At 41.3% G+C, this 27,919-nt stretch overlaps 2 protein-coding genes and 1 long non-coding RNA gene across 4 annotated transcripts; 1 reads left to right on the top strand and 2 right to left on the bottom strand.

The window, feature by feature from the left end:
* Nucleotides 1-27: 27 nt before the first annotated feature.
* pld2 (phospholipase D2) lies at nt 28-17,625 on the bottom strand. Its single transcript, XM_086226175.1, has 24 exons — nt 17,361-17,625; nt 12,217-12,372; nt 12,001-12,128; nt 11,490-11,632; nt 11,259-11,352; nt 11,027-11,092; nt 10,242-10,300; nt 9,903-10,148; nt 9,669-9,812; nt 9,502-9,585; nt 9,337-9,415; nt 9,144-9,254; nt 8,847-9,056; nt 8,599-8,758; nt 8,389-8,507; nt 7,623-7,736; nt 5,536-5,640; nt 4,203-4,291; nt 3,767-3,880; nt 3,355-3,401; nt 2,954-3,088; nt 1,650-1,803; nt 1,368-1,485; nt 28-1,260 (listed from the first exon to the last, which is right to left on the bottom strand). The coding sequence occupies exons 2-24, from the start codon at nt 12,347-12,349 to the stop codon at nt 1,036-1,038; spliced, it is 2,877 nt and encodes a 958-aa protein (XP_086082301.1). The 5' UTR covers nt 12,350-12,372; nt 17,361-17,625; the 3' UTR covers nt 28-1,035.
* LOC147248799 (uncharacterized) lies at nt 16,873-20,870 on the top strand. 2 transcript variants are annotated; one of them, XR_015119447.1, is made up of 5 exons: nt 16,873-17,166; nt 17,366-17,711; nt 17,799-18,004; nt 19,489-19,547; nt 19,622-20,870. It is a non-coding gene; the product is annotated as an uncharacterized LOC147248799 (long non-coding RNA). The 2 variants fall into 2 exon arrangements; XR_015119448.1 differs by having other exon boundaries at nt 16,874-17,166; nt 17,366-17,607.
* Nucleotides 18,851-27,371, bottom strand: chrne (cholinergic receptor, nicotinic, epsilon). The gene is made up of 11 exons (XM_086226179.1): nt 26,164-27,371; nt 22,549-22,682; nt 22,330-22,374; nt 22,087-22,196; nt 21,824-21,979; nt 21,351-21,727; nt 20,634-20,748; nt 20,392-20,506; nt 20,111-20,318; nt 19,848-19,981; nt 18,851-19,757 (listed from the first exon to the last, which is right to left on the bottom strand). Exons 1-11 carry the CDS (start codon nt 26,228-26,230, stop codon nt 19,590-19,592), a joined length of 1,629 nt encoding a protein of 542 aa, XP_086082305.1. The 5' UTR covers nt 26,231-27,371; the 3' UTR covers nt 18,851-19,589.
* Nucleotides 27,372-27,919: the final 548 nt, after the last annotated feature.

Raw genomic sequence — 27,919 nt, 5'->3', positions numbered from 1 at the left:
TGATAGCAGTATTTTGTGTCATTATTATTATTTTATTTTATTTATTTTTTTGCACAGTGGCAGGAAGTAGAGACATGTCATCCATCTTTATATAGAGTCTGTGATTACTGTAGAGTGTTGTGCAGAATGTAATTCACTATTGCAAATGAATCGGGAGTGGAGCTGACAACGTGACACAGAACTGTGATGGTCAGTGCAGTTTTGTCCAGGTCAAGTGAATGGTGGAATGTTCCATTGCGGAATGCTGACGACAATATGAAACAACGATTCACTTGGTTGTCATGGTAACTTAAAAAAAAAACAAAAACAAAAAAAAACCAACAGTAAAACAACCCAGCATCCTTTCCTTTCCTTGTCCTCCTTCTCTTTTCCTCTCAGTTCCCCCCTCTGATTATTTATATAAATACATGACTTTGCTTCACATCTTCTTCATCTATGTTCCAGCTACGATCCAGTTATCTCTTTATATCCGTCACCATAACAACCACAAATTTTCTGACAGATTTGCTGGCACTGCAGTGAGAGGTGAAGCCTCAGAGGGAGAAAGTGAGATAGCACGCATGTGAGAGAGATAGAGAGAAAGAGACAGAGAGACGGAGAGAGAAAGAGCCACCCACCCACCCACCCAAAAACCTTGCACTGATAAATGTACACTATGTTCCCAGATCATGTGAGATGCTAGATTTCCATTATGACCTCGCCATACCTTTTCTCTTCTCGTACAATCATTAATGTGTGCTCTGCTACTCTGCCAGCCCTGCAGTTTAGATTCGACTGTAGAAGTTAGGAAGCAGATACTGCTGTCATAAACAAACTGGCCAGTAAAACGTAATCTAATGTTTTTAACTCTTGTCAGTCATCCTCAAATCTATTTCGGTGGTTATGTTCAGCCTCGTCCACTGCCGGTCAAATAGATGCTAAACAAACAAACAGAGATGTCTTCCTCACAGCTGAAGTGTCAGTTCTGCGACTAGCTGGCATTAAACATCAGCTCTGTAGCTCTAGCATAGTGGTCTGATCTGGGCTGAGCAACAGTTATGTCCACAGCCCTACAGGGGCCATGCCCTCTTTGGTACCCAGTGGAGGCAGCAGGTTCTCCTCGCACAAAAACCTCAGGGGGAAGTGGACCAGGAGCCCTCGCACGGCCCTCAGCTCCTCCGTGGTCTGTTCGGGGTTTTTGTCACAAAGGCGTTCCTCGCAGGTGCGCTCCTTTAGCTCACGCATGTTGTGGACATCGTTGCAGGGTAGGCATCTGAAGACCTGCGCCCCAGCAGAACGGAGCAGCAACCAAGGAGATGTGAGAAAAACTGCATATTGCAAATGTCAAGACTAGAAAGGTCTTCATGGCACGTCGTGGTTACTCATACCTTGTCATAAATGGTGGCATTCAGTTTGGCAGCTGCGTTCCAGACCGAGAAGAAAAAATCATCACTGACGGGATCGTCAATGTTGATGCTGGAGTCGGACGTAGCTCCAACAAGAACACTGGAGAAGAAAAAGACAGAAGCCTTAAGTTACCTAAATGGAAATTAAATTAGACAATTTGCACGTAAACTGGAGGCAGATGGGTGCTTAAATCCCTTTACAAAAAATGTACCTCTCGAGGTAGCAACCATATAGAATGTTGGGAGTTATGGTTTTATCCTGACCTGAAACACTCTTTGCGCAGAGCGAGTGTGAGTGGTCCAGCTTGGTACTCCTCCCCTCCCATGATAGACGGGATTCTGTCTTCATCTTCCACAAACACTGCCAACTCACTGTCTCTGCTGCCCAGCATGCTGCGGTCATTGATGTTGGCCGATCCTGAGATGAATGTGGAGAGTACGAGCGTTTACAAGCTGTCCCTTCAGACTCACTGTTCCTCTCCAAACAGTTCCCTTCACACAGAATCTGATTACGAACAAAGAAGCTAACGACCAAGGAAATAGCAATGACATGAGGTATTTGTCTGGTTTGTGAGTATTTCCTACATCAGCAGGTCAGAGATGGATTTGAAAGATGGTGTGTTGCAGTTAATTGTTTTATTGTGTATAAGATCTACAAACAGTCACACTGAAAAAGAAATTTAACCTTAAAAGAAACAAATAACTAATTCAAGTCTAACGTGAAGAAAATGAGAGGGAGCTCAGAGATATCGTATCCATAGCAATATGACATCATCAGATCCGGATCTGGTTTCAGGAGACAAAAATAGTCAAAAATGACTAATCATGGATATTTTCAATATACAGTTAATTATTCCTCACAAGTTGATCCCCTGGCCAGTGGCCTTTATTAAACTCCCTTCAAGGGGTTTATACATTTGTAAATATAGTATTTCGTGTTCTTAATCCTTGAACAGAATAATCGGAAAATCAAAACATTTCAATATTTCTTTACCTTTTGCTTCATTTTTGCCACATTTATATTGGTCTGTCTTCACCTGCTAGGAGGGTCTCTCAAACAAAATCAAGTCAAAATTCTTAATGACATTAAGCAGCACAGAATCATGGGAGTTGTTGTCTTCAATGTTAAACTACCAGCACTGAATCTGATGTGGCTGGAGCAGCGACCGTGTTCACAAACAAGGTCATGTATAAAATCCTATTCAAGTCACTTTAACGTCACCATTAGCCTACTTTAAACAATGTTTTGTGACAAATTCAGTCTCAGCCCAGCACTGTTAACTATGTATACACGTGGCTGGCTCTTTCTGCATGAGGGCAAAATACACTTTTTCGATGAAATAAACCTGAACTAAAATGATACTGTATCCTGGTTTAAGTAAACTACACCTTCATGGCAACACTGAAAGGATGGAAAAGGGTAAAATACACATGTGAAAATACTTCAGAGACCAGCAGGTTTTGCCACATACATGTGAAAGGAGATTACTAATTAGCTATCTTACCATGGTGCTGGATGAGTGAATCAAGGTCACGGTGGCGCTATGAATGACTTTGTCGTGACTCACCGATTATATAGCAGCGGTCGTCAGCAATGAGGGTCTTGCTGTGAACGTAGATGAGTTCTGTGACCAGCGACTGAGAGAGCAGGGCGTGTGTTCTCAGGCCACAGACCGTGATGTACTCCGTCCACTGGTCCTCCACTGGGAAGCAGATCACGTTATTAACCCGAGAAGAACCGGACGCATGAACTCATCTAGATATTTTGATTCTTAGGATGGATGTGAAACGTGTGAAAGATGGAAGTAGAGACAGACTGTGCAGATACCTAAGATCAGTAGCTTCATTTTAAAGGTGCAACAGAAGGAGAAAGAGAGAGAAACAAGTCAGAGAGGAAACCGGTGCAGTTTTGTGATGAAAGGTGGATATTTGAGTCGAAACGAAAGCAGAAAAGTGGCAGAAAACTCACGTTCGCTTAGTCTTGACAGGATAGACAGCTCCCCTCGACATATTGTCCTAAGACATTACAATCCACAGCAGTTAGGGATTTGACACAATAAAAAGCAGCCTTTTGTAAATATATTCAGCCTTTTGTGAATATTACAATAATATTTACAAAACGCAAACCAGAGTAAAAACAACCAGAACCTGATGGACAACTGAAGACTGATTGAGAGCTCATTTCTAATGCTGCAGTCAAATCGAAGTCTAAATTTTTTTAAAATGTCTGCTCCTGAAGTCGTGAACACCACAAGGGGTGGGCGTTCTTATAGACTCTTCTCATGAACACGGTAAACACGACCCCATATGCACAAAGCATAAGCTACAGCGCTGGTCTGTGGGCTGAGTGCAGAATGATAACAAGGGAGAAAAGCTCTCACCTATAAGTGAAGTGAAGAATAGCTTGGATTGCATTTCCACCTCCAGCACTGATGTCACCCTCAAATCCAGGAAGCAGAGGAATCACCACAAACACTCTGTACTTCTTCTGCTCTCTATCATGAAACACAATATCCATTCGGTTCTGTTAATAATTTATATAAGTGAACTCTGGCATTTACTCAAATTTCTATTCCATTTTATGATTTCTTTCGCTAATAAATGCTTCCATTTGGTTACAGGACTGTATAATATGTCTTGTCACTTGCGTTCAAAAAGAGAACGTAAAATATTTAGCGGTAAAATAGAGTCCACTTTGGGCACGGATGGAAAAATTCAGAGCTGACAGAATATTGCAGTCTTTTAAGAATATGTGTATAAAAAGTTAATGAAACGCCAATAAATCTGGGTAGCGTATTCTTAACTGAGGGAGCAAACCTGTGTGCACGCAGGATTCGGTTCACGATTGCATCTCCGATCCCATTATGAACCGTCTTCCCATCAGCACAGCTGATAAAGAACTGGTTCTAGAGGCAGAGGAAAGCAGATGGTGGCTCAGTGTGAGGTGAGGGCCGAAAGAAGCAGGTAGCTGGCAGGACAGGAAGTGAGTTCTGATTGCTTTCACTCATAAAACCTCATTAATAGACACACATGCTGGCAACATACTCTGTTAGAGATGTGAAAGGAAAAGGGTGTGCCAGTGTGATTCTCTACCAAAGCCAGATGTGCAAGTCAAAGGAACTGCATAGCTGTACCCTTCAAAACATTGAATGTGTTGTCTGCCAGCAATCACAATAACATCAACACATAGAAATGAGAAGTATCAGCTGACCCCCGTGTCGTTGCGCTCACAAGGTAGCAAAACAGGTGACGAGCATTTTTTTGGTTTTAATTATTTCAACATGACGGGCACACCAGTGCCAATATAATATACCCAGTACATAGGAACAATAAGTCCGCTAATGCTGCAATATCTTTAAGATGTAAATTTAAACACAGTGTATGTAATTTCTACCACTAGAGTGCTTCCAATCAAAACAATAACGACGTGTGTAGTTTGATGAAGTGGCGGGAACTCATGGCTCCTCACTGTTAAAACATCTACAACTGCTGAGGAATCAAATGCAACCCAGGAAATGATTAGTTAATGTTTTCTTATAGTTTCCATTATATTTACAAGGATGTTCTGTAAATACATTTAGAGAAATAGCCACGTGTAACATTAGCTTATATTACGTGAAATGCTACTGCAGCTAACGTGAGCAAATTTAATTGGGGGGTAACTCTGCTCATAGTCAAAGCTAACATAGCTATAGCTGACTAGCCAAGTTAGTATGCAGAATGATGTTGTAAATTTATGTTGTCAGCATACGTGTTTGCTTAGTATGAGCCGCTAATTATCCTATACAATATTGATATTGATCAATATAATCAAACCATGTCTGCTGAATAGCTATGTTGCAAAATGGCACGTAATTAATGACAAAAGTTTGCTGTGGGATGAAAAAAAGGATGTTTTCCTGTTACCTTGGTAGGAGAAACTAGTGGGTGCATGTGACAACATTGACGGGCAAAAAAAATAACCGACAAAACCTTGAATACAATTAAATCTGGGAGAATGTACCTCATCCAAACATCAGCAAAACACACAAGCGCAATACTTAATGTTACAGTTCAATGCAGAAATGTTACCAGTATTAACTTTAAAATTGAAGAGCAACCACGCTCTGTGACTGTTTTAAGACGTAAGTAATGGACATTTCTGGGTTACCTCGATGTAGATGAAGTGCTCGCTGTTCTCGATGGTGTGGATGTAGGCATTGAGGATGGAGTTCTCACAGGTTCCAGTCGACCAACGATCTGCAGAGCGCAACACCTGAAAAAAGAAAACGACACGCATATGCTGACAAAATGTTGTCAGGTTTTTTTTGTAAATATTCATCATATTTTTCAGCATATTTGACAGAAAAGATCACATTTTTTCTCCTTTATTCATTTTTGCCACCGTTGTTTCGTTCTCATTTAAGATTTTCGAATTTGCATTGATTTCACATAACACTTAGTTTTGTTAGTTTGCTGTAACACGCACACAGAAAGGGAGCAAACCTTTTCTAACTCTAACAAGACGTGCTACAGCTGCCACTGAAGCCTGAATAAAGGGGAAGCAACACCTGATAGGAAAGCTGAGGCATAATGGGGAGCAGGAGATAGGGTTACCAGCCACCACCCACAGCAGAATAATGGATACACACACCAACAGCTATTGTTCTCTGACACCCACAGGCTGAACACTTCCACTGGAAGTTACAAGGGCAATAGTAGAGCAGACTGTGATGGAGTTCTCTCCATGTTGTTCCGAGGTCCAGATTAGAGCGTAAAGAACATAGAATCCTTGCAATCGAGGGTCCTAGACTTTAAGAACCCATTTTCAAAAATTGCTTTGACCTGATGTTACTTTCTTTCACGTACTTTCAGTCATTTGATTTCAATTTGCTTATGATGTGCTCATTTGTATTGCTTTTATTTTGCTGTCGCAATGCAACTGTGTTCTGTTTTACTGTGAACCAATTTGTGACGGTTTGCAAAGTACTATACAAATAACTTATTGTAGTCACAATTAAATAAATTATTCTATTGTTTCACACACATAAGTATGATTAAAACGCAACTTAAACATACTAGTAGAAACAAAATTCTCTTTTTTTGGGTTAATGTTCTTCTGTTTAATTTACACATCTGCTCACACAATAGTTTAATAAATTTTACACTGGCAGCCTGTTTTGGAATTACTTTGCCCTCTACTGCGTCTGCATCTGCATCTACTAGTTATGTAGCATATCATTTGAACATTAAAAGTATTACTGTTTTGGTACATCTGGACAACATTTCCCATAAAGCTTGTTTTGAATACTTCCCTTGGCATCGCTTTGAGTGCTTTAGTTTTCTTTGGCTTTACTGAACAGGACAAACATGTTGGAGGTGATTTTGTTTCGCTGGCTTTACTCTTGTTACGCCATCTGCCAGTGCAAAAAGCTCTGAACACTTGAGCTGCATTCTAAACATGAGAACAGTGTGTGTCTTTGTTGCACTGTAAAAAAAAAAGAAAAAGAAAAAAAAACACACACTTCCATCTGATTTGCTCCTAGATTTGACACAAAGCAAAATGCAGGTTAGAAGCCATTTTGAGGCCTTCAATCTTCCTTCAGTCTAGTTTGTTTACAATAATCACAGTATTTACTGAAATGACCTCTAAATCTATATGGAAATGGGGTTATTTTGTACATGCAGAAGTGTTGTACTCTCTATGACTTTGTCCTTTTAATGAGATTTTAAGGTGTCCAACTCTGATGTACTGATGAAATGTTTCCTGAGGAATGTTAAATAGGCCATTAAGCCAAACTATAAATACTCTGGTTGTTTACGTGTTGTTGTAATGTGTGTGTGTGTGTGCGTGTGTGTGTGTGTGTGTGTTTGTGTAAATCCCGGATGATATTCCAGGCCGACCACTGCCAGGTTTTCCATCTGGCGCTGGTGTGAGCCACCAGTCACCTTTCAATCTATCTCTTGCTACTGTCAATGAAACTTTGTGGTAAAGCTTCAAAGCAGGCACTGTAGCGGTACGATAATGAGAGATTGTTTTGGGATGTTTTTTTCATTGAAATACAGGAAATTGCAAAAATAAATGAATAATCAAATGGCCACTATGAGCTGGCTTTAAGTTTCTCCTCGCTTTAGGACTTTTTATACTTTTTTGTTAACCAGACCACAAAGTAAACCCTCTCGTTCCTTAGGTAGAGGTGATCGGTTTTGCTGATTACATTCCACTCGACGCCGATGTTATCTAAAGTGTGTATGTACCTGAACTTTGGCTCTCTTAGACCCGGGCACAGTGAATGAGAGCGTGTCAGCAGTGGAGTGAGACTTGGGGAGAAGGTACGGGTAGAAATCATCCTTGTACTTGTTTTTGAAGATCTAAAGAAAAAAAGAATATAAAAGACAAATTAAGATTCATTAGGATTTCCTCTTGATGCCTGATTACAGTTTTTGTTCATTAATTTGACATCTTCTTTAAGTGACCTATAGGCCCAATTCATTGCATAAAAGAAGTATTTGTTTCCTGTCTCAACCTCCATTTAATATAGTTTTTTTTTTTTTTTAAATTTGGCACAGTGAAAAGCACAAAAGGAAATATCAAAAGAACAAAAATCTGTGGAAAAGTACATACCCAAACTCAAGAGTGCAGTGATCGGCTAATTTTGTGATTAATAAAAACGATAAACATAAGAAATGAACAGAGAACAGTAAGCGACATAAATATTATCCAAAAATAAAGGATAAAAGAACAAAAGAGACACTAAATGAAGAACCTTTGTGTACCTGGTGATCACAATGGGGACTTGGGATTTCTTTTCTGGCTTGGTTATTTAAGAAAGTTGCTTGAGTGTATCGTATGTGTTATATGTATTTATATAAAAAGTGGAAAATTTCAAATCTTTTGTTTGATAATTGATCTAATGTCATATATCTTGATATTCAAAGAGAAAAGCTGGAGATAAAGAAGATACTGAAGCACTAATAAATCCCAGGTAACCGTTCAAATGTAGAATTTCCCTCAGACTCTGACCTTGGTGAAGTTCCAGCGTTGGATAAAGTGGCGAGCTACATCCCGAGCAGCTTTACCATGAATAGCTGCAGAGAGATCTCGCCATGGCATGCGGGGAACTTGAGTACGGTCGATGTTATCTGAGAAAATTAGAAGAAGCGATCCTTTCAGCTCCCTCTTCAGAGACTCTCAAGCGTCTGTGATAGTAAAAAGGGGTTTCAGATAATGTACCTTCAAACGGTTTGTCTAGCTGGACCCAGTCTTTTCTGATAAAGTTGCTGTAGTCTTTGCCAAGCCACAGTTTAGTGTTGCCGGTCAGATCCTCACTGTTCAGCTCTGTTTGCTGCGGACCATCAGCCACACCGTTCTCCTGGTTAGCATCTGTTTGCGTCTGCACGAAGTGAGAGATTCAGATACAGAACGTCATGAACTACACGTTCATCCTGAATCCCAACAGAGTAAAAACAGACAGGTCTTACATCTGCATCTTCCTTCGTCTCCTCCTCTGTTATGCTGGTGTTTGTCTCTTTCAAGCCAAGATCCGTTAGCCGGTACTGGCTATCATCCCACCTCCCAAATGCCAGGTCAATTCCCCCAACAAAGGCTACTGTTTGGTCAATAGCCACCATCTTCTCATGATGAGCCCACAGGAACACCACAGAGGACACGTGGTCAGGATGTCTCATTACCTGTTGAATGTCAAGAACGAAAACGTGAGATGAAGCCTCTCGTTCTCTGTGTATCAAATGAGGTGGAGAGCAGACAGACAGACAGACCTTGATGTTCGGGTGCATATTCATAAGAGTCCTCTTGCTGTGTTCGCTGTTGATGCCAAGCGCGAGTTCCACCTCTTTGTAAAGCAGAACACACACTTTGACTCCTTGTTCCTGTGGAAAATAAACAGCGATGTATAAATTTGAAAATTATTTGAGTTTAAAGAGAAAAACAAAAGAGAGAAAGAATCCTCACTGCTTTGCGTTTGAGTATCTGATCCAAGCGCCAGTAATCATCTGTGGCTGGTCTCTTCAGGAACACTTCAGGGCTCAGCCTGGGAGAAATATTTAGGGATATGATTACATGGAAATTCACGTCTGGTTAAATAAAACCTCTTCATCTGCAAAGTCAGACACATACCACCAGTCTGTGATGAAGATTTCCTCCTTGGCTTGTTCAAGAGCATCAGCCAGGTCCATAAAGTAGCCACGTCCATTCACGTACCTTAAAAACAAATAATTTGCAAATGAATGTAACTACAAATGAGAGACGCTTCTTTGAAATTGAAGACACTCTACATAACCCACCATTTAGTGAGCGTCTTCTCCCGGGGTGGCGCAAAACCCTCGAAGCGTTGCACTTTGATGAAATCGGATGTTTCTCCAAGCCGGTTGATTTCATGACTCCACCACTGCGCTTGGCGATAGCTGCTGCATTTGATGACCAGACTCCTGAAGAAACACAAATACGTGGCAGAACATAATAATCTCAGACATTCAAGAGGGAACACACACACACACACACACACACAGCAAACTTACCGAGTGAAGTTCTCGATGCAGACGCCATATTTGGTGTCTGTATAAGCACGGCCCACTTTCACTTTGAACTCGGGGTCAAACAGCAAGACAAAGTTGATGTTGTCGTTGTCTCGGTTCATGTACATCAGGAAGGAGTCTTTCACTACCAGCCAGCGCCGGGACCAGCGGAAACAGAACTGGTGATGACCGATGCAGTTCAACCCTTGAATCCTGTGACCCCCTGACCTCTTGAAGATGGGTCCCTCCCTGAGATAAATTGATACATATCACACTATAAATGTCTATCATGTGCTTTATTTGTCCACCATGGTCACAAAAATAGTCTCATATTCTGCTTACAGGCCTTTGGGTCCAAGATCAGTGACGAAGGAGAGAGCGCTGACGGAGAGGAATTCCAGCTGGAAAAAAAAAGAAAATGTCATCAGGATACATGACATTCACTTTATTTTATTTGTGTTTGATTTAAGGTGAGCTTGTGACTGAAAGGTCATCAGTTCAACACTTGGACCAGCAGGACAAATCTTGGTGAACAAAGGAAAGCTAGCCCTTCTCCCCTGTAAAACCACCACTGAAGTGCTCTTGAGCAAGGCCATTAACCCCCAGTGATTCCAGGTGAATTAGGGTACTTCAGGATATTTAAATTATGTTATAAAAAGTTTTAAATTGGTCTTTTAAAATACATTTATTACGTGTTAGTACCACTGAAATTGTATTCTTCCGTGTCAGACTGAAGTACAGGTGTAGGTCCCAATCCGCCCCAAACTAGCTTGGCATTTTGTAAATGTTCCGAAGGTGCCGCTTCGGAAGGCTAACCTGGAATTCAAGCATGGCACAGTCAGGGGAGGTTATCAAGTTGTGCAAAACTATTGGATAGACAAGAGCACTGACTTTATGTAGTCTCAGCTTGAGGAGTTGTCTTTGATCGACTCCGAGACTGAGCCTGTTTGGCAAAGACGCCGCTTGTGTGATCAGGAAATAATAGACGAACTGAAAGAAAGGCTTGAAGCAAAGACTTACAAATGGCCATCAGATTTGCTTCCTTTCCTTTACTTCCTACAGCCTTTAACAACACATTTGTGCATAAGAACATTTCCTGAATGAGGCCCGGCGCTCTCAGTTATTACCATGCTGTGGTCGTTCTTGCAGAATCTGTTCTCCAGCAGACCATTCAGGTACTCCTCCAGATATTTCTGCAGGAGAAAAGCAGAAAAAAGAAACAACTTCTTACAGTAAACACACACACTTATAAATACTTCTGCACACCAATTAAGAGAATGTGAGTGAATGATTATTATACAGGCGAATACCCTAAGGAGGCATTATGTATGAACTCTATACTTTTTATTTGCTTGATACCATTTTGCTGGAGGTCCTTCTAGTCCGTTCCGTTCCATGGAGACTGGGCATCTCCTCCGACATGCCTCGCAGCTGCTGCCTCTCTTTTGCATATCTATGGGAGAAATTTGAATATTCAAGATGCTTCCTGCTTCAGACACTGACCAACAAAAACCTTAAATAGCCCATCATTTAGATTTCCATTGCACGTCTGCCAGAGTGAACGGTTGGTTTGACAATAGATCCACTGACCTTCCGATCGGCAGCAAGTGTACCATCATCCTGTGCTTGTAAAGGTCTCGATGCAGCTCCTGGAAGTGTTTGTACTTCCTCTTCACCGTCCAGTGGAACTGACCATGAGTTAGCCACACGGTATAAAGGGTTCCTACACGGACCTGGGGACATTGTTTCGATGATTCACATAAACATTTAAGCTATAAAACAAAAAAGTAAAACAAGTATCGCAGCAGCATTCGTGAAACTCCGTGATGACAGAGATTCACACTTCGGCCCACGGCCTGCTCTGATGTTCAGTTCTGGCCCTCCAAGGGACCCCTGATTTAGACCACATGGCTGCAGCGTGTATCTGCTTAGATCCCACTCATTCATGTCACTTTGGGATTATTTTGACATGAGCTCTGCTCGAACACAAGCGCTTTCGCTTCAAGTTTATCTAAAGCTTCTAATGAACCTTTCTGCGACCATCAAAAATAGAAACTGTTATGCATATTCTCAAACTAAAGAAAATAAATAACAGAAGTACCTTAGAGCGGGTAGTGTATTTCTCTGTGTTGTCCACCCTGCATGTGATTGGGACTCCAGGCATCAGGTAAGGTATTCCCTCCTCTTTCATTTCCGGAAGATGATGCACCACATGGAAAGGACGGCCGTCTGTATTGGAAAAGAAGAATATTTCTCTGACAGTTCCTCTGAGGCAGCGAGGAATAGCGAATAGGCGGGAGACACATGTTCTGCTTACCGCTGCCGGTGATGAGTCCGTCTATCTCATCTGGGCTCAGATTACGGATGTCCCGAGAGAAGCGTCTTCTATCAAGGTTTTGGGCTGCTGAGGTCTGAATTTCAGGTTCAATCTCATCCTCTGAACTGACCATTGTTCTGTTAATGTGACTGCCAGCTGCTCTGGTGCAAAGACAAAAAGTTAAAAAAAAAAAAAAAAGTTAGAAAAGGAGTTTTCCCTTTATTTTTCTCAAATCACACACTTGAAGTGTAAATTCACAGTATCTAATTTAAATATTGATTATTTTGCAGGCTGTCACAGTTTGAAAACTTTATTCATCCATTATCTAAAACACTGCACAGGGTCACAGGGAGCTAGAACTGGTCCCAGCTGACACTGAGAGGTGCGTTAGACCCTGGACAGGCTGTCCATGAATCACCAGGCTGACATATAGACAGCCAAGCATTCACACTCTCAGACAATTAAGCGTCGACTGCTGTGGAAGGAAACCAGAGCAACTGAGAAATCTCAGAAAATTCTTGCTGTTAGGCTGTAAGCGCTAACCATCGGACCGCCATTAAGTCCCATTAGATACAATTGGACCGCACTTAGAGAATAAGCATAGGCTCCACTACGAAGGTCACATGAATACAGAATATGAACTGATTATCATCAAAATTTGCCCATAGGTTTTTTTTTTTTTGCTCAGTCACAAAAATAAGTCTTACTCACAACATGATCCATACCAAGTTTGGGAAATGAAAACAGATCTTCAAGATAATTTCCAAAACCTAAAATGTTCTTTAATCGGCCATTTTACATGGACTCAAGGAATATTTTCAAGATTTGACAATAACATGTCCAGGTTATTCATGCTATAACTTGTCAAGGACTTAAAACAGTTTTTAAGAACCAGAATCTACAATTCGATCACCTCTGTAAGATTATCACGTGTTCCTCCTCTTATGTTTTCAGCAAAATAGTTTTTGAGATATCCTTCCAATACGGTGACCACATGACTTCCTCAGTAGAGGTAATAATATATCAAAAATAAATCCATCCCGATAATTCAGTTTATACTGTTGAGTATTATGTGAGTAGCATGTGACTATTACAGTATGTGATATATTCTCAAAACTAAGAAATATGTGACTGTTGAGGTGATTTTAAGTTCTGTTGACGACAAATTTCCTTATTTGGAGCAATCCGATCTAAATATATCATCACCTGAGTAGTGATACTGCTGGTAATACATAACAAATGCTGCTGCAAAGGTAACAATAGTGGACATTTAGTATATCAGCAAGTGTATTGAGAACTTCACTTGTTGTGGTGGAAGCAGTAGCAGCTGTACCAACGGTAAATGTAGAAGTAGTCATAGAAATAGCACCAGTAGTACTAATGAAGTACTGGCAGAAGTAGCGGCATTAACTTTCACTGCAGTACATCCAGACGTCTGGTAGAATTAACCTGTTTACCAGGTCACACTGTGACACACGAGAAGTGTAGGACACAGCGAGCAGCAGCGAGAGAAACAAGAATGTGTGAAGTCTTTTGTGAAGTGTGTGGGCTGATGTCTTTGAAGGTTTCCAGGGAAACGGGGCGAAGAGGATGGAGGTCGTATATGTGTGTGCGTGTGTGTGTGTGTGTGACAGAGAGAGGCGAGAGAAAGAGAGAGGAGAGAAGTGGGGGTGGGGTAACAATCGATTAGTTTAAATTAATCAGCATTTTCATTGCTCGTGGTTTAAAACTAACGTCCATTTTCTAATTTATCTATGATTATCAAATGAATACAAATTAGTAGTAAAGTTTAGAGGCAGGACACTTTACTGCACCACAGTAAATATCCAATCAAGTAGGGGGTGGAATAGGGGGCGGCAGATTACAATTATTTTGAACGAGTTGTTTTTTTTTAATCTTTCCAAAATAAAAAAAACAGGTCCGACATCTCTTGAGCAGTGTCACAGCGAAGTGTAACCAAAATAAATCACGTGTTTCTGTATCGAAGTTCAAGGTCAGCACAAACCACTTGTTATACAAAGTGCCCTGATAGGTTGATACCAGTTCTGAAAGAAATCTGCTACTTGATGTTGCTGTAATTCTTGGGAAAAGAATAAGTTTGATTTGAATCGCTATTATTCTTTGGAAAGGTCGTTTTTATTCAGCGGACATCCAACATTTTAAACTCATGTCCAGCTGTTGTTCAGCTCTCTGCTGTGTCGACTGGCCGGAGTCGTTTCTCTTCTTTTCAGCCTTTATTGTTGAAAAAAGTGACTTGTGCTAACTTGCCTGTAAAGTGCAAGACATTTGTATGTATGAGAAAACTAAACACTGATCAAGCATGTGAAACCAATCTGCTCGTAACGTAGCCTGCACCACACTAAGGTGATAGAAATCCATGGATAATTATGATTACTCTTGGATTTTGTTGTTCTCTGGCTTTGGGGGATATTTTGTCTCCACTATTTACTAAGGGTTTCTTACCTGTGAAACACTACACTACCCAGGATCCTCTACAGCCTGAGCCAGATTGACTAGAGGGTAGTGTTATTACTCAACATCAAGTAAAGTACAAACTTTACTGTGTGGTTACTTATTTCTCATAATAACATGGACACCAGATCAGATGACCTCGATTGTAGCCAGAAGACGGAAATACGATGTCCGAAGTGGGTTTATAATTCTCAGGTGCCCACATATAAACCCAAACACGTTTTTCTCGTTGCACTCTTCCTGTTTGTACTGGAAACATAAAGATCCTAACGAGCCACCGAGGTAAATGTTGGCAACAGAGCTAAACTCCATCTGAGGCTCACGAGGCTTCAGCTGTCCGGGTTATTCCCCTGAGCTGCGACCTGGTTAGAGCCCAGTTCCCTTTTTGAGTCAGGAAACAGTCTGAAGACGCAGACGAGGAGATCTTACAGTGAAATACTGTCTTCATGGGTCGAATCGTCTCAAAACTGGCATTTGCATGCTTTGTACTTGCCCTGTTCGACACACATCACTTTTACAGGAAACCAAAAGGTTTTTGTTGTCAGCCTCTGGTATCACCACGGTAACGATCTGTGACGTCAGCATTAGGGTTGGGCAATGAGGGGGAAAAAAAAAGGACTATCCCAATAATCTGAGGCCCTTTCTTTCAAAATGTACATAAATGATTATATTTCCAAAGTTATGGAAAAAAAATCACATCAGTGAATGAAAATCAGGGTTTGTCACATTTTCAAATTGATCCTGCGTGGTAACGAGAATTGTCACTACGTTTTTTTTTTCACCTGACTTTTCCAGAATTTAAATCTGCGAGAATTCTGAATTAGTTTGCTTTTTTTTTGTTGTTTTACACGCAACAAAACTGTGAAATCAAAATCCGTAACACTGAAACTGTCATCTCACGACTATCTCCGAATAGACAGAGACAGACAGAAGAACACGAAACTGCAATGGTGATGACATCACAGCTCCCTAAAACAACAGGTAGGGTGATAGCGGAACGTGAGAATCAAATCAGTACTTGGTGTGATTGCTTTAGCACAGACTCTCCTCAATGCTCTACTCGGGGGCAAAAAAATGTTCCAAACATTTTGGGGAACATCTGTGAATGTGGACGCTCGACGCTTCCTGTGACCCAAGACTGACTGGAGATCAGGACATGGTGTTCTTTTCTCTTCTTTTTTTTTCTTTTTTTAAGCAGATGGTTCTTTATCGCTCATGTTTAGGGTCACTGGCGTGTTGTGCTGCGACCTCCCTCATGGTGCTGTGGGATGAATACGACTCTGTGTGTACTTCTCAACACTATTGAAACAACTCAAATCAACAGCCTAAAACCCGGAGGAAGCCTGCACTGTTGCCTGCAGACGCTCTCATCTGTTGCGTCCTAATCTTCTGTCCCTCTTGTCAGAGACGAATATTTCATTACTGACTCCGGGTCCTGAGGGATATTCCGTGCCCCAGGTATCAGTTGGTAGTGGCTTGACATCGTCAGCTTCAGCTGCAGGAGGAAGCACACGATGGAGGGGAGAGGGAGAGATACCCTCTCACAAACCTCTCACATGAGTTGATAGCTCGACAGTGTTCTGGTCCAGCTCTGGTTCTGGTCCAGACACTCCTGCCTGTAGAAGATTTGGATTTGATCCCTGATAGCGCCTCACATTGGCTACTTAGTGCCCTGTAGGGGACAGGTGAAAGACAGGGGACAAATTAACTGTTCTTCATGCCGTGTAATAGACGCAGACCTCTCGGCAGCAGGGCAGCAAGAAGGTCCGAGGTTCGAGTCCCGGCTGAAGTCTGTGGATTGTTGACAGTTTCCTTCCTCTTCTGATGAGCGTGGTCAAGTGAAGACAGCCTGACATACCTTTCAGATCGTCTCTTGCTGTCTATATTAACGCTTCCTTCATCGTGCCCATCTGAAAACACCTGCCTGAGATCCCAGCTTCCTGCTGTCATGCTCGCCCTCATGTCTCGGTGTCACATTATTTTAAACGAAAACTTTCAACTGTTCAGCGACCACACCCCTTTAACATGGCTGCTCCTTCAATTTAAGTTGTAATAATGGTATATGGCACTGATTTGAGCTTCGAAATTATCTCCCATATAAGATATGATAACAAGAACTCTGAAGGCAAATGGTGCTAAGAAACATCTAAGTGCCTGAAACTTCGGAGCGGTGCTTTTACAGGAAGTTCAAGCACATAGAAACACAAATACCAAGGTCTGTTTTGGTCTTAACCTCACGAGTCAACTCTGAGCTGTTTCACGTCATGTTCCGAGAACAAGATTCAGCGAGTTCGGTTATTTCGGATGGATTTAACATAAAACAACGTTTCTTAATCAAAGTCATCTGACTGATTCCTTTTTGGTGCAATCGAGGGGAAGATCACGCACTTTTCTTTTTCTTTTTTCTTTACCGGAGATTAAGGGGTACAGGGTGGCACGACAAGCTGCGCCGGCTGACTGCTATTCCCGAAGTTAAAGGTATTCCTCTTCACCTCTTGACACAAAGCTGTAATATCACGGTTACTGACTGCTGAGGCTGAACATGCTGCAGGCAGGGTTGTGCCGTCTCCACCCATTCCCTTCTTTCCAAAAGCGGCGCATTCCCCAAAAGACAATTTACACAAACTACGCTTCAGATGTCATGTGAAGAAATGATGTCTGTAAAATCTCACCGCAGGGATGACGTCTGATCCCGTTCCTCGGTGATGTGAAATCTGTAGACGTTACACTTTCAATTCCCGTTGGTAAAGCCGCGACAGTCCAGGGAGGCGGACAGAGAGACGTGGAGTACGCGTCCTGCTCAACCAGGCCCAGTGTTGAAGCTCCGGTTCAGCTCACCGTGCTGTTGTTAACTTCCTAACATGAGATGAAGAATGGAGTTCCTGCTCGTGTTTCCTATGAGGAAAACGTTTCCCAAAGGTGATGGACACTTTAGCCCCTCCCACTCGGCGTCCCTCAGGACAGACAGACAGAAAGACAGAGAGATACTAAGAGGAAATGAGTAACTTTGTCACAAGAGACAGGCAGGTCATGCTTTGAGTGTATTATAAATTCTGCAAGACTGTGGGAGAATGTGACTCATGTGGCTTCATGTGTGCTCCGCTGTGTAGAAACCACACATGTAGACAGGAAGATGACAACTGTCCGTACAGAGGGAGAGGACTGTGGTCGACACACACCGAGGTACAAGTCACGACTAGAAGCCGCCAGGACAGTTTGGAGAGAAGTTTTGAGGAGAGAAGCGCCGCGTTGGTCCGAGTAAACGTGAGTCGCGTAAAGTATCACGAGATTTCCGGCTAGACTCGGAATTTCAAAGGTAATCAAAATATGCTCCGGGTATACATCACACACACATACATACACACACACACACACACACACACACACACACACACACATATATATATATATATATATATATATATATATATATAATTTTTTTTTTTCAACTTAACCTCTGCACCTTACCTTACCCATGCTCTGGTCTGGACGATGCACTCTGGTATAAATCTGTCTCTTTATCCACAGCAATGCAATCTGTTGTTTTCTTATCTATTAAATTAATCTTGAATTCTTGAAAGAAAAACACAAAAGTTGTATGGTATTTTTGGATAAATGTCCCACCAACTTTGACACCTAGACAAAAGTAAAGCTCCTCTCAAGTATTAGATGAATGCTTTGTTTATTATTTGTTTGTGTCTCATGTATTTTTACGGCCCTTTTTAAAGCTGCACTTGACCCAGAGTTCAAAGTTTAAATCCTTGCTGCAACCTCAATGTACGCATTCTCCTCGGGGTGGCGCTGTTAACTGACAGAAAAGAAATGTGTCTGTATGATGTGTCGCACTCTTTCACCACAAGGGGGTGTCCAAGTACACTTACGGCTAATGAACGCAGTAGTTTACCAAACGGTGATAAGAGTAAATCAAACGTCAAAGTAACTCAAATTCTGTGTCTCATCCTTATTAAGATCTTATTATAGTAAACTTCAATCAATCATTTCCTCTCTTTTGGAACATTTCCAACCTTCACACGAACCAACAACTGATCTTGACATTCAGTTCTAAATAATCCATTCTTTTTTTTTTAACTATGGTTGGAGAGATTAATTTAACAACACGTGATGCACAAAATAAAATATTTATTTAAAAAAACATGGCACAATGATATTGAGACAATATCCCTCTGAGCAATCTACCTGTAACAAGATGTCCTTATAAATAAGTCAAAGTAAGAAGAATAAGGCTTTGATGCAGAGTTGGTTGGCTCAAGTTACATGCACAAGTTGTTCAAATAAGACATCATACATGCAGGAAAACAGACAGATATGTTTTGCGATGTGTACATAGATTTATTACAAGCCCATGCAAGCTGGGCAACTTGTGCATATAAAATATAAATAGAATTAATCATTCATGTCATGATTAATTGATTTTCTTCCAGGCAACAAGATCTTTTTATTCGCATTTCTGAATACATTACCACACAGGGTTCATTTTGTATCCAAGTCAAACATGAAGATAATGTAGATGATTTTAAAAGTTCTTCAATGCAAAATTAATACTGTTCCTCATCAAAATAATGAAGTAGCTTCAGCATTTACCTTCAGCTATGATGGGAAGTTTAAACTTTAAACAGCTAAATGGACAAATACCAGTATGATTTCTATGATGATGATGATGATGATGATGATGTAAAACACCATGTTATAAAATAAGGACCACTCACCCATTTGATATACATCCAAGGAACTATGTTGCAGGTCTGTCTGACTAGTGTACGTCTTGCTGTTGCTGCACAGGCTCAACCCTGATTCTAAACCCAGGAGTCAATGCTCAGCCTTTCAGAGAGCATGAAGAGGTACAATGACCCTTTGAAAGGTTTCATCAATGTTAGACGCTTTTAAGTCGGGGCATATTTGTTCTCCTCCCCAGGAAACGGATATTCTGGTGCCCGGTTGAAGTGTCCTGTCAGGAAGATCCCCACAGTGCCGATGATGAAGAGGAGAATGGCAGCCCAGAAACACACCTTGTCAATCATCTTCCCAATCAGAACCCAGCTTTCAATTTCCTTGATTTGGAAGTGATATAATCAGACATTTAAGATTATATTTACTGGAAAAATACGATTAACATTTCTGTGGTATAAAGTAACACTTACAGATCCAATGTTGTTTTGTTGTCTTGTACTCTCAGCGATGAAGTTGCAGGCATCCACACATTGCTTTATCTCTGGTGCAGCTTGGGCTAAACTCTTGTAGAGATTAGCTGTGCTGCTCACATCTATACTATCCACTAGAGGGAAGGAGACACTGAATATTAGACAACAGGTGGCTGCAGCAAAGCGGACACAATTATTCAAAGATTCACGCTGGAATGTGTGACCAGCCCATTACATTCAACAGTCGAGCCACAGTTTCTTACCAATGGATCGTGTGAGACCATGCCTCTCCCGCTGTTTGTCAAACATCATTTCGCTGCGTGGTTGTTTGAGTACATATTCCTCCGCTCTCTGCATGAGGCCGAAGGAGCTTCGCCGCCGCTCCCTCACTCCGTTGACCCCTGTGGTCTCTTCATTGTCATCCACCAGTGGGGACATGCCAAGGAAGTTAGGTATCATCTCAAGAAACATCTAGTGGAGGCCGAAAAGACGTCAGTTTATGTGACACTTGAATAGATACACTTGATATGAAGGATGTACTCACACGTTTGACGGAATTTGACATGGTATGAGTGCTGGGACTGCGTAGGGAGAAGTTCAACACCACAATTTGATTGGTAGCAATGAGAGTAGTGACACTCATAACAAAGATAAGGTATCTGTGGAAGACATGAGCGAAGGTCTCTGTTGAAACTGTGTGGTTGAACAAAACACAAAAACAGCACAGGTCGAGGACAGGATGCTGCTGCAAAAGGCCACTTGAAGCCCTCTGACTCATGGACTCACTTGCCGATGAGAGGGACAGAGAGCGATGTCTCCGGTACCTTCTGAGCAATAAGAAAGAGGAAAACAGTCTGAGCCAGCAAGACAGAGATGGACACAGTCAACTTCTGTCCCCCAGCTGTGAAGGGGACAAGATCAGAGAGACTTAGAAGATAAAGAGTCATATAAAATAATCAGTATTTTCTCTACGTTCAGAAGAAGCAGCACATATTAGAATACCTTTCATGCGTTTATAACAGTTTGAGTGGAAGCAGAAACGCCCAGGCCTCCCGTGTTCTCCATCAATTTATGATAAGAGACGCCATGTTGGGTATTGTCCCTTACATGTATTATATCATATTGTATCGCAATATGTTGAAAAATACATCCCATACATTATAACATGTATCCTATCATGACTTTCTTCCCAATACCCAGCCCTGTTTCGCGGTACACAGGTATATGAAATTTTGTCATAATTACCATGTAAATCTGTGTATAGTTATGAATATCATATGTGGAAGTGTCAAGTGCGCCTTTGACCTTTGACCCCCCAAACCTTCTCTGTTCATCCGTTCAAGACTTTCCTGAGAGATTGCATTCATGCAAGGTGACAGTAACCATGAAAGCGTTTCTAGGTTTCCAACAACTTCAAGTGGATGTTTGTGCCAAATTTAAAGAAATTCCCTCAAGAGAAATGGACGTAGTGGCACACGGAGGCACAACAATGGCCTGACTGACCTTTAGCAGGGAGGAAGTATGCCAACACGACCAGTGAAGAGATAAGGGAGCAGGGCAGGATGATGTTGATGATGTAGAAGAGGGGTTTCCTCTGGATGATCAGATTGAACATGATCTCCTGATACCCTAGATCATCTGGGGAATAACGTGTGTTGATCATCTTTCTGGCTGGACGGTGGATGATGGCCCACTCGCCATTCTCTGAGAGGTGAAAACATATTAAGTTGGAGAAAAGTTGTAGTTTTCTATATTGGACTCTTGAATGTGGATGCAGTGTACCTGTGAAAGCCTCAGGGTCAATGTCCACCCACTCAATTGTCTGATCTGAATCAACAGCCAAGATGAGGTCGACTTCATTGGCACTGTAAGTCTGGGATCTATGGTTTTAGGAGCAAAGTCAGACAGTAATCAAACTAAAAGCAGGATTTACTGTACGTGGTTTAATTATTGGTAATGATTCACTCCAACCACACCTGAACGCTAGCGTGCAGTTCTGATAATCAAATGGAAAGTAGGTGATCTCGATGGCACAAGTGCTGCGATAGATAGCGGGAGGCAGCCAGTACATCCACCCACTGCTGCTGATCAACACATTGGTGTAATAGGCCACGTCAAACTTGCCATCAATGCTGCAGAGATTGTGAGCAAATAAAAGATGAGGTAAACACCAATTTGAAAAAAAAAAAAAAGGCAAGATGAGAGGGCAGGACTTTACTCCTCTTTATTATTGCCTCACTTGTTCTCAAGGACAATGTCAGGAAGCCAGACGGTGTTGCACGGCACACGGATAAGATCAATGTTGTAATACAGAGATGAATTCCAGGCAAGGCGATAATCAACCCATTGCTGTTGATGACATTTGAGAGAAGAAAGGTCACCTGTGACTTGAAATACTAGATTCAATGGAGGGCTGAATAGGTGCCAAATTAATCTTAGTACCAATAGTCTTGCCAGGAAGTATTGAAAGAATCAAACTCACAATCTCAATCCACACATTGGTCGTAAGGGTCTCTTCCTTTTCATTCTGCGTGAAGAAGAATACTCAGATCATGTGATCTAATATCAATCAGGGACTCATAACAAAAGCTGGTCAGCGTGATGATGCGAATGGTGACCGTGAACTTGTATAAACCCTATCGTCTTATTTTGAATGTGACGAAAGGTTTTATTGCAACAGACATGACAAGCGGGCTCTCACCAGGGAGATTAGGTTAGTGAGGGTCAGCTTAATCTGAACCTCCACCTTGTCCTCAGGGTTAACCACCGGACGGATATTCTTGTTATAGCTTTTGAACAAGTCGCGGATCAGCTCTGACTCCTCATTACACTGAACTGCAAGAAGAAAAAGAAAAGGGAGTGAGTTGATGTGCAAATGTTTTGAAATTTGGTTCATATTTGGAGAGATCATTTTATTAGGCCTTAAACTATCGAAGAATGCGGAAAATAAAACAAGTTGGGTAAATAAATTGTGTCTCTGAGAGCCCAAATCAACTCAGCTTGAAAGGAAGCAAATATATAGTTATGGTTTTGCATAAAGCAAGATTATAAATTCTGAATAACCACAATTTCACAAAAAAACAAACAAAAACAAAAATAATCAGAACGGTAAATTTTTAAGAAAACTAAGTTGTTCAAGCGGTGTCCTGATTTTAACCCAGTACAACAACAAAAAAAGGTACTGAAAAGTTCAAACATATCAGGACAGTACAATGTACAAACTGAGCATAGGGAAAAAAAATGTACTGAAAATTTAAATGATGATAAAAACATAATTACAATTTTTAAAAAAAAGTCGTGATGTTTTGGGACTGTTAACTGTACAACGGCCTGGTAAAATACACATATATTTTACTTTACCTTGTGGTGTTTATTGTTTGCTAAGTTTTTTTTTTATTTTTGGCAACAAGGAATGCTGACAACACAAAAATATGAAAATTTCAAAAATTTGGGGATTGTTCAATGTACACAAATATGTGCTTGCAGCTTTAGCTACTGGTAATTAATGTTAGCTAAAGTGGAACAGTGACACATCCATGAAGAGTTTCGTAGATTGGTGTGATTTGAACTTAATTCTGGATGTTTCAATGAGATTGAGATCATTCAAGAGACGCCTGAGAACAGGAAGTACACAGACAGCGGGCAACACAAATAAAGCAACACAACTGCAAACAACAAAAAAACTGTAAGCAAACAAAGATGTTGACATAAAAAGAATCTAGTTTGAGGGCAGTTTACTGATTATTCCAACTGAAACAGCTCTGTTAGATTGGTGGATACACAAGAAATGTCAAAGGTAATGTTTAGTGGGACATGTTCTTTAATTAAAACATCTAAATGTGAGGTCGTTTGAAAGCTTAAACAGGAGGACAACAGCACAGTAACCAGTACTGAAAAGTACTGTTTAGGGTTATAACTACATTAAAGGCGAATTTGCTGAGTAATGATAACCTCATGGCCTTAAGAGCTAGACAGAGTGATTTGCATATCAGTACTCTCACATATCAACACTGACACACTCAGGTCATCAGTGCTGTCACCACGAGTGTTGACTGGTTTAAATGTGCACTGGAGTGGAGAAGTACTTTGTTGTTCACATGTCTCTCCTTGGAACGTGACTCATGGGATCAAATGAAAATGACCAACCAAAACGACAAATCAACTTTTTCCTCCACTTACACACCAGCGTACTCTAACCAGCGTCATAACTGCAGCAAATTTTGGATATTTCTCCAACTGAGCAGATTCTGAAGTGAGCAAGATGGTTTGGCGCATTGGTGCACATGTGAAATACCTCATACACATTGTCCATGGCTCGTAACTGCTCCTAATGACAAGAGTAGCATCTGTACTCCTCAGCTACAATATAGTTCTGCATGAACTTCAAGAGAGACCGAGGGAGAGAAAGACAAGTTATTTCCGACCCGTTGCCTCTTCCCTCCCAGCTGTCACTATCCATAGCTCCGATTACACAGCAGCTGGGAAACTTGAAACTAGGACTTCAAGTCACACTCAGGTCATCTACAATAATCATCAATATCATCAAACGCTGATGGAAACACACGCTAAGTGTCGTTGAGGATGTTGGCTCTCATAATCGATTCATTCTCAGGTCTGCCTGGTCCAATCAGTCGAAAACATGTCACTTAGATTTGAGCTGTCTTGTAAGCTGCATAAAAGCGGGATGTTCCTAAAGCGTTTCCATTTGTTGATAACTAAATGTGACAAGTGGCACATGGATGAGTGAAGAACAGATGTGACAATCAATGAATTTCGCAATGCCAGAATGCAGCCGTGAGGTTTGTCTCCCTTCGTGTTTCATCAAAATCCAGCAAAACTCCTTCAAATTCACCAGGGAGGAAAACAAAGAGATTCCTCCCCCCATTAAAAAGACTATATACGACTCTATAAATAGATCATCTAGAACACGCTAGCCTCATGACAGACAGTTTGTCTAAAGGCCGGGTGAAATGATCAATAGACGCTGAAAATTTACAGGCAAAACTTTCAAAGCAGATAAACAGGGAAAAACCGCTGTTCTGACTGGTGATAAAGCAAATAAGCTCACCCTAGCTGACCCAGTGCTGTTGACCCATACAGCGTCACGTGACAGTTTCAGACATGAGTCTCAAAGGGGGCATAAAGGTAGAAGCAGGTCAAGTATGGTGATATGGTCCCTTTTCCGGTAAGAATCTTTTCTAGGAGGATTCTTGTTAAAGGTCGGCTGCAGTTAAATCCAGGATGTTATGTTCTGATCATCATGACAGGAGCAGAAGAGGTCAGTCCTAATATCACACCTGGTGAGGCTCTGATGCCCCTTAAGCTCGGCTTAATACCAAGATTGTACGTACAGCTGTTGCTCTAAGAAGACTAAATGCTGCTTCAACTCAAGTTCATCTCAAGTATTTTACTTGGTGGGCAGTTTGATCAGTAAATTCCTACAATGATCTGTACGAATGTAAAAAGCTGGTCAGGGACTGAGTATGCAATGTTGTAGGCTTGATCACCCTCAGTCTCATTTCCAGCATAGCTTCTCAAAGATGGGAGCAATAAAAGGATTTTCGAAGAAAAGCAGTATTCTCAACAATAACAGGTCTTGTCAAAATGACTCTTGTCCGTGGAGGGAGGATTACTCATCTACTCCAATAACCTCTGCCGAGGAGAGAGAGACTCATCAACCCCATGAATCAATTGCTTTTCCCTTTGCGACGGACTTTGGACCCTTGTGTTTTGGAGAGTCAACACGTCTCCACTTACTGTTGAAAGCTAATGCTGATTTGCAGAATGGCTAATACACCACCAAATCCCATTTCAACTGTAGGCATGTTTCTGTTGTACTGTAGCACAACATCTCTACCGAGCGTTGCAGCTTCACGTACTCCAGTGTTGCCCGTGACAATGGGGTTCATCAATGGCACCTTGTGCTTGTGAACGTTAAATGAGTTGTTTGCAACCATTTAATGTATTTTGTTTGAATATGCTAGCAGTCATGGTTACAAAAGAGCAAACTTTACACAAAAAAGCGCATTCTTTGAGCAGCAAGTGCAAATTGTAGCTGTAATATACGTAGTGATGCTCTATGTAGTGCCCTCCAAATCAATTTACTATCATCTACAAAAAGTATTCATTCACAGCTGCATCTGATTGACTTTTTTTGTCATGTTTTGATTACTTTTAAAGAGTGGAACATTTGTCCGGCAATGGTTGAACACAGCTCTGCCAACTGCACATGATAGGAGGATGATTATTTTGATCACAAAAAGGCAGCCAGCCAGTCAATGAGGATGTGCCAAAAGTTTACAACTGCGCCACTTACCCTGAACCATCACAGTCCCAAGAATAGTTACAATTCCAGAAAATATCCAAAAACGACACCCTGCCATCTTGCTCCAGGACCTGCTCACTGCAGTGCACTGAACTATATTTAAATATAAAATCTGAGAGAGTGAGAAAGGGGGAGAGAGCGGAAGAGCAAAGAAAGAGAGGAAGAGCCCTAAATCCCCCCACCAAACCCACTGACTGTCGCACACTGCGGCTGTCGCGATCCACGGCTCACATTACACAGCAGCTGTGAAGCTCTGAACCGGGATGTCAAGTCACACTCCAGTCACCCACAATAATCATCATCATGATCATTAGACACCAACAATCTGTGGTGCTGCCAGTAGAACTCCAGGGTCACTTCTTTGATAGAAATGTAGGTAGGCGTGAATTGGCAGTTTGACCTGTTTATATCACGTGCCATGCTACAGTACTTCTCCCCTGTTCCAAACATACGCTACTCTTAACACCCATCTATAAAAGCAAGAAATCTCTGTCTGTATGTGTATTGCTGGTATCTTGTGGAAGTACAGCATGGAGTTTGAAGTGTGGGATGAGGATGTAGGACTTGCCTATTCAACTGGTCTCTATTCAATCTGGCCTAAAAGCAACCTCCAAGTGGCATTAGCAGCATACATTGATTGGACATATGAAAACGTAATCCAACTACATATGTAGTGTATGGAAATATCTAGTGAGTGTGCGTCAAGCATTTCGCACATAAACTACCTTAAATGCAACTGTCGTTGATTGACAGCACTCTTAACCTCTGCCTTTGGTTGACACAACTGAACCTTAAGTCGTCTGTATTCATAATAAAATATTACACTTTTCCCACTAAGAAAACTCTAAAAGATGTTTTGTTAATTGATTGCTGAAAAATTCTGGCCCACTTAAGTTTCTTGGTTTTTCAAATCCAGCTCAATTGTATTTATCATTGATCTGCCCTGGTTTAGGGTCTGAGTCAATAATCTGATCTGAGATTACAGTCTCACAAACTGAGCTTTTGACAGACAGGTTTCTGGAAGCTTTGATAGTTTCTGTTTGTTTGTGTTCTGCAGATATGATAGTCAGAATCATTGAGTTCAAAGCCAGAGATTCAAGTCACAACCCTGAGATCAAAGTGAAAGACTGACATGGAGGTTTTGTGACAAAATGGCAGAGATGACGGAAATAATAGACTGTGATGCCAAATTTAGATGACAGCCGAGCTGACTGAGATGACAGAGTGAGAGGATGCTGGATGGCATCCTAAGATGACAACAACATGTCACTGATGATGACAGCCAGGCAGACAATGTTTCATTTAGAGTGACTGAGATTACAGGATGACAGACTGAGATGAGACATGCTTTGATGTCAGCAATTAGAGATAAAAATCAAACGGCAAAGTCAGATATGAGATAAAACACTCAAAATCAAAGTCTGAACTCAGAGATCAAAGTGGAAGAGAACCCTTAGATTACAGTGAAATCTAAGAGACCAAAGACTAGAGGTTTGGAGAGGTTTTGTGAAAGCTCACAACAAGCACTGCACTGCTAAATAAGACTTAATATCATATTTCAGAATAAACTGCGGTATTACCAAGATTCTCGTTTCAGTCATTCAGTTTAGAGTTAAAAACCGGGGCGATTCCTGAAGTCATGATGGTTAAGACACAAATGTGTATGTGAAACAACATACATAAGCTCATGTGGTGCATCAAGGTGAACAGGTGACAGACTGTCCAGGGTATTAATACACACAGGAGA

The sequence above is a fragment of the Aulostomus chinensis genome, chromosome 15 (genome assembly GCF_037954235.1).
Source record: "Aulostomus chinensis isolate RoL2024-O1b breed Wild chromosome 15, RoL_Achi_v1.0, whole genome shotgun sequence".
Lineage (NCBI taxonomy): Eukaryota > Metazoa > Chordata > Actinopteri > Syngnathiformes > Aulostomidae > Aulostomus > Aulostomus chinensis.
This window is presented reverse-complemented; position numbering and strand designations above follow the sequence as displayed.